At 36.8% G+C, this 7,540-nt stretch overlaps 1 protein-coding gene across 1 annotated transcript; it reads right to left on the bottom strand.

Annotated features, from left to right (window-relative positions):
- Nucleotides 1–427: 427 nt before the first annotated feature.
- LOC120578353 (secreted RxLR effector protein 161-like) lies at nucleotides 428–1,123 on the bottom strand. The gene has a single exon (XM_039831033.1). It carries the CDS (start codon nucleotides 1,121–1,123, stop codon nucleotides 428–430), a length of 696 nt encoding a protein of 231 aa, XP_039686967.1.
- Nucleotides 1,124–7,540: the final 6,417 nt, after the last annotated feature.

The following is a 7,540-nucleotide window of genomic DNA, read 5'->3' on the forward strand; positions in this document are numbered from 1 at the left end:
GAATATCTTATGACAATTTCATAACTTACTATGTAGTATTCTCACAGTGGGTCAATCCAATATAAATATTACTCCTAATATTTATATCTATGTATAGACTTGATATCTCATATCTATGACCCATGAGATGCGGTCATCAGTCTACATACATAATAGTCTCGACGCTTTATTATTATCCTTTATTCATATTAAAGCTTTGACTACGGATTCATTTAAGAATAGCGTTCTATAAGATAATGTAATCTCATGATTAAGTCACACTTAATATATTATTACACGAACTATCTATTCTAAGGACTTTATTAACATTATCTAAATATAATAAAGAGTGCCATATATTATCCAATAATAAAAGTCATGATACATAAGATAGGTTTAACATAAACTATTGGCCTCTAGGGCTTACACCAACAATCTCCCACTAGCACTAGAGCCAATTAGGCATAAACCTAATACCCATAGATCTAGTACGACCATCATGCTTCTGCTGGGCAAGAGCTTTAGTAAGTGGATCAGCGACATTGTCCAATGTTGGTACTTTGCATATTTTAACATCTCCTCTTTCGATAATCTCTCGAATAAGATGATAACGCCTTTGTATGTGTTTGGATTTCTGGTGAGATCTAGGTTCTTTGGCTTGTGCGATTGCACCATTGTTATCACATAGTAATTCAATGGGATCCACAATACTCGGAACTATTCCAAGATCAGAAATGAATTTCTTAATCCAAACAGCTTCTTTTGCGGCATTGGATGCAGCAATATACTCGGCTTCAGTTGTAGAATCAGCGACTGTTTCTTGCTTTGAACTTTTCCAGCTCACAGCACCGCCATTTAAGCAAAACACATATCCAGATTGCGATCTAAAGTCATCATGATCGGTCTGAAAACTAGCATCAGTGTAACCATTTACAGAGAGCTCTTCTTGACCTCCATAGACCAAGAAGGTATCCTTAGTTCTTCTCAAGTACTTAAGGATATTCTTGACAGCAATCCAATGATCGTTGCCAGGATTAGACTGGTATCTGCTCGTAGCACTTAAAGCATACGAGACATCTGGTCGAGTACATATCATAGCATACATGATAGAACCAATTGCTGAAGCATATGGGATATCACGCATTCGATCCCTTTCGTCATTAGTCGAAGGGGATTGATTCTTTGATAGATTTAATCCTGACGACATAGGAATGAATCCTTTCTTGGAATCATGCATATTGAACCGTCTCAGGACCTTGTCTATATATGTACCCTGACTTAAGCCAAGCAATCTTTGTGATCTATCTCTATAGATCCTGATTCCTAATATATAGGAGGCTTCACCTAAGTCTTTCATAGAAAAGCATTTCCCTAACCAAGTTTTGATTTCTTGTAGTGTAGGGATGTCATTTCCGATTAATAATATGTCATCTACATATAAAATCAGAAATGAAACTATGCTCCCACTAACCTTCTTGTAAACACAAGGCTCATCTTCATTTTTAATGAATCCATACTGTTGTACAGTTTCATCAAAGCGAAGATTCCAACTTCTAGAAGCTTGCTTCAATCCATAGATTGATCGCTGCAACTTGCATACCTTTTTGGTTGCTTTAGGATCGCCAAAACCTTCAGGTTGTGTCATGTACACATCCTCAAGAAGATTTCCATTAAGGAAAGCAGTTTTGACATCCATTTGCCAGATTTCATAATCGTGATATGCAGCGATGGCAAGTAAGATCCGAATGGATTTAATCATTGCAACTGGTGAAAAGGTTTCATCATAGTCTACACCATGAATTTGTTTGAAGCCTTTAGCAACCAGTCGCGCTTTGTAGGTACTAACCTTTCCATCCATGTCAATTTTCTTTTTGAAAACCCACTTGCATCCTATAGGATTAATTCCTTCAGGTGCATCAATCAAGTTCCAAACTTGATTTGTGTACATGGAATCCATTTCAGATTTCATGGCTTCAAGCCACTTCTTAGATTCGGGGCCAGTTATGGCTTCCGTGTAAGTCACAGGCTCATCTTGGTCCATGAGCAATACATCACCCTCTTGAGATATGAGATACCCATATCTTTCGGGTTCTTGACGTATCCTGCTAGACCTACGTGGTTCTTGTGTTACTGGGATAGGATTTTCTGTCATAACAGTTTGGGTATCCTGTCCTTGTTCCTCTACCGGTATTTCAGTACTCTGTGGGTCTTGAATTTCTTCAAGATCTACTTTGCTCCCACTGATTCTCATGGAGACAAAATCCTTCTCAAGGAAAACTCCAGTTCTGGCAACAACAATTGCGCCTTCAGTTGGTTTGTAAAAGTAGTATCCCCTAGTCTCTTTAGGATATCCCACAAAGAAACATTTTTCAGATTTTTGTTCAAGCTTAGTAGACATAAGTCTTTTTATATAAGCTTCACAACCCCAAATCTTAAAATGTCCCACATTGGGTTTTCGACCATTCCATATCTCATATGGTGTCTTTTCTACCGCTTTAGATGGAACTCGGTTAAGTGTGTAAGGTGCAGTTAATAAGGCGTACCCCCATAAGAAGTTTGGAAGTTCAGCATGACTCATCATAGATCGGACCATGTCTAACAAGGTTCGATTTCTCCTTTCAGATACACCGTTCCATTGCGGTGTTCCAGGAGGTGTGAGTTGGGATAGTATCCCACATTCTTTAAGATGATTGTCAAACTCTAAGCTCAAATATTCTCCACCTCGATCAGATCGAAGCATTTTGATTTTCTTGCCTAGTTGGTTTTCTACTTCATTTTGAAATTCCTTGAAGAAAGTAAATGATTCAGATTTATGTTTCATTAGATACACATATCCAAATCTACTAAAGTCATCAGTGAATGTAATGAAGTAGTGAAAGCCTCCTCTAGCAGTTATGTTTAGGGGTCCACACACATCAGTATGTATGAGACCTAAAAGATCACTAGCCCTTTCACCTTGACCGGTAAATGGAGCTTTTGTCATTTTTCCCAATAAACAAGATCGACATGTTTCATATGATTCGAAATCAAAAGAATCCAAAAATCCATCTTTATGGAGTTTGGAAATGCGATTCTCATTTATATGTCCTAAACGACAATGCCAAAGGTAAGTTGGATTCAACTCATTAGGTTTCAACCTTTTAGTATTAATGTTATAGATAGGCATATCGAGATCTAGGACATAAAGTCCATTACTCAAATTTGCGTTAGCATAAAGAATATCATCCAAATAAACGGAACAACATTTGTTCTTTATTGTAAAATAAAAACCAGCCTTGTCCAAACAAGAAATTGAAATGATATTCCTGCTAATGGCAGGTACATAATAGCAGTTTTCTAAATTAAGTAAAAGACCACTAGGTAAGGTCAATACATAAGTTCCAACAGCTAAAGCAGCAACCTTTGCTCCATTGCCAACTCTAAGATCGACCTCGCCTTTTGCCAATGCTCTACTCTTTCTCAGACCCTGCACATCAGTACAAATATGAGAACCACATCCAGTATCTAATACCCATGATGTAGAAGTAGACATATTAATTTCTATAACAAAAATACCTGCAGAAGTAGTAGGAACATTTCCATTCTTCTTATCTTCCAGATACTTTGGACAGTTTCGCTTCCAATGCCCAGCGTTGTTGCAATAGAAGCACTTACCATCCTTAGCCACGCCTCCAGTAGGCTTCAAAGCTTTGGTTGATGGCTTGGCAACAACTTTGCCTTTGCCATTTCCCTTAGTCTTATTAGGCTTCTTATGGTGCTTTTTGAACTTGCCATTATTAACCATTAAAATGGCAGCAGCCTTTCCTTTTCCCTTCATGTTTTTCTCAGCAGTTCTCAACATAGCTGCAAGCTGTGGAAGTGTCTTGTCCATATCATTCATTAGAAAGTTCTGGACAAAACCGTTGAAACTTTCAGGCAACGATTGCAGCACAAGATCAACGACTAGCTCTTGTTCAAGGACAAATCCCAAACGAGCTAGGTTTTCAGAGTACCCAATCATTTTGAGCACATGAGGTCCTACGGGACCTCCCTCTGACAGCTTGGTGGAAAACAGGGCTTTAGAGACATCAAACCTCTCATGCCTGGCTTGCTCTTCATAAAGAGTCTTAAGATGTTCGATCATATCGAACGCTGTCATCCCTTCATGCTGTTTTTGCAGCTCGGGAGTCATTGAAGCCAGCATGATGCATGAAACTTCTACGGAATCATTGAGATGCTTGGCATGAGCATTTCTTAGAGCCGCAGAAGCTCCAGCAGGAGGTGCCTCAGGAATGGGTCCATCCAGCACATACAGCTTTTTTTCGTGGGTGAGGACAATCCTCATGTTACGGGACCAGTCTATAAAATTTGTTTCAGTCAATTTTTCCTTTTCGATGAGGGATCGCAAAATGTTTGTGGAAGCGTTATTGGCCATCTACAATTTAAAATGTGCAAAATAAGTATCATGAAAAATATTTAATTTGGTCTTTAATTAAATACGCTCCCACTATTTTACTCAAATCAAATGACCTTCAAACATTTGACTCGGAAAATCCCGTTGGAAGATTTTCTAGTGGATTGAAATCCTTATTTCACTTTGTTTTAAGTCAACGGGGCTGTACTTAAAACTTAGCTATTTAGGTAGGAACATTTCCAATTGTATCTTATACAACTTTCAAATCAATTGGCGGAATAACTCTTTATTCAATTTCTATCATATAGAAGTCGTCCAATTATAGCTTCTAAATTTATTCTAATCTTATTAAAATTAACTTAGTTAAGTTTGACCCAAAAGAATAACACTTGGATAAATTGGATTACCGCACCGCAACTTACTAGTATAGAATATGCGCTTTACGGAGGCAAAACCCACATATTCGATATTAGTCTTGAAGGGTGTTAAACTTTTGGAAAGCTTTAAACTTAATATTTAAATTGAAGGATTTTTATTAAATTTGATCTCACCTCACCACGGCTTATATATCATATATATTCGCACTCCAATCAAAACATGCATAACATTTATACAAAATAAAAGTGACATGATTATGGCCATCCTAACGCTATGACTCTCTCAAGCCAATGAGAGAATCTGAACTAATCCTAGAAACGACTTTGCTTCTCCAAGCTTGACTTCCAGGACCATCTCTACGTCTTGAGTCCTATTACCTCCTTTGTATTCTATTTACATTACATATGAAGAAAACTCGTTTTACATACGAGGGAGTGGATGAGAAGAGAATGTACAATAGAGATATAAGAGAAAGGCACGGCACGCAGACCGTATTTTAAAATCCAAAAGAAATAAAATAAAAAGGACTAAGGCCATAATCATTCACATGACAATAATAATAACAAACACACTTTTATTATTATTAATTATTCCTTATAATTAAATAAATTAAATTAAAATTCGACATATGATCACCCTACGCAGAGTAGCCGGGGGTTCCGGGGCAGCGCCCCGGAAGCTAATTCATTATGAACGATTCACTTTGAATTAGCACCGTATTTCGCATCAACACTTGACACGTTTCTGATTACGCTAATCGTTTCGGCAAACCCTAATTCTGTTACAACAATCTGATCTTTATTAAACAAGTGCTCTGATTTTATTCACGTATCATGACCGAGTCTAGGATGCTTCACCAGAGTTCACAGAATCGGTTACGAAGCTCCATACATCAGATCAATCAACATGAAAATATCATCTGACTTATTAAACTATGATCAAATCCAGTATATCATATATACTGTTGTTATACAGAATTTACCAATCACGCTTCTGTCAATATGTATGATCGAAAGGTTTGATGTTTCACCAGAAACGGTTTCTGAAACATCAAAACGGTTCGAAAAGCCATGCACATTCACGTGATTGATATTTAACATTAACTGCGTTTTATGATCGATCAATCATGTTTCTGTCGATATGTATAATCGAAACGTCGATGTTTCACCAGAAACGGTTTCTGAAACATTGAATCAAATCGAAAACACATGCACAGAAAGCATAATATGATGCAATGCCAATTTTAATCTTTCTTTATTAATTATGTTCGTTCAATATGCTTAATCAAATTAAAACATAAAGCAGTAACAAAACAATCCGATTCAAGGTTTCGTAATTGGCTCTGATACCACTGAAGGTAAATCGACATAATCAGAATAAGCAGCGGAAAAAAAAATTCGATTTACTTTCCTTGGATCATTACGAATTAAAACTTGAACCAGTGATTCGATTGTTACCTTAATTCGGTTGGTCTGAAAAACGAGCGGTGGAATCTGCGAACCGGTATCACGATCACAGCCAAGCAATTAGCAGAGCCTCTATCAAGTCCACACGAACAGTGCTCTTCCAAAACCTCGGTGCTAGCCAAGAAGACGGAAGTCAGAGAGCTTGGGTTTCTGCAAAAGAACGTAACCGCAAACTATTGCACTAGGGTTCTATTTATAGAACTCCTTATGTGCTTTGCAAGTCAAACTCGTTTTTGACTTCACTAAGCCCAATACGAGTTTAGTAAATATTGCTAAATCATTAGCATTATTTACTAAGCGCACCCTTTATATAAGTCGTACTTATACATATCTCTTTTGACTGCTCTTTGTGTGTGACCCTTTAGGTTCTAGTCACGTTGGCAATGATATTAAATCCATCATTTAATATCATAAAAAATGAGCGGTATCTAGCAACACATCATTGCTACCCAAGTGACAAGAATGTCAAGTGATCTGACGAAACCTTTCATGATAATACATATGTGTATAATTACTCCTTTGTCTCAATATCTTCATTGATCTCAAGGCATAGATAGTGTCACCCTTGTATAGATCAATGTTCATTTATCTTGATTCCGAAATGTACTATTTAACGAATAAGTCCAATATCTTATATTGACTTAGTTCAGCATGGCCATGCATATTTATAGTCATATTTCATCAAGAGGCCTAAAGATATATCTCCTGTTTATGAGGAGGGACAAATCCCATCTAGGACACTCATGACCCTCAGCATGATTCATCAAGTGCCCATCAACCAACGTTATTGTTATCCTTTTACAGACAACGTTAGAATGGCAACAAAACACTTGAGTCCACATCTAGAGATCATAGTGGTTTCAGGTCTAAGAGCGATATACATTATTATCATTGTGAGAATATCTTATGACAATTTCATAACTTACTATGTAGTATTCTCACAGTGGGTCAATCCAATATAAATATTACTCCTAATATTTATATCTATGTATAGACTTGATATCTCATATCTATGACCCATGAGATGCGGTCATCAGTCTACATACATAATAGTCTCGACGCTTTATTATTATCCTTTATTCATATTAAAGCTTTGACTACGGATTCATTTAAGAATAGCGTTCTATAAGATAATGTAATCTCATGATTAAGTCACACTTAATATATTATTACACGAACTATCTATTCTAAGGACTTTATTAACATTATCTAAATATAATAAAGAGTGCCATATATTATCCAATAATAAAAGTCATGATACATAAGATAGGTTTAACATAAACTATTGGCCTCTAGGGCTTACACCAACAATCTCCCACTAGCA

This window comes from Medicago truncatula, chromosome 2 (genome assembly GCF_003473485.1).
Source record: "Medicago truncatula cultivar Jemalong A17 chromosome 2, MtrunA17r5.0-ANR, whole genome shotgun sequence".
NCBI lineage: Eukaryota > Viridiplantae > Streptophyta > Magnoliopsida > Fabales > Fabaceae > Medicago > Medicago truncatula.

What these genes read in the sequence shown, in the direction of transcription:
- LOC120578353 (XM_039831033.1), bottom strand. Translation starts at nt 1,123, where the DNA reads ATGCGTGATATCCCATATGCTTCAGCAATTGGTTCTATCATGTATGCT.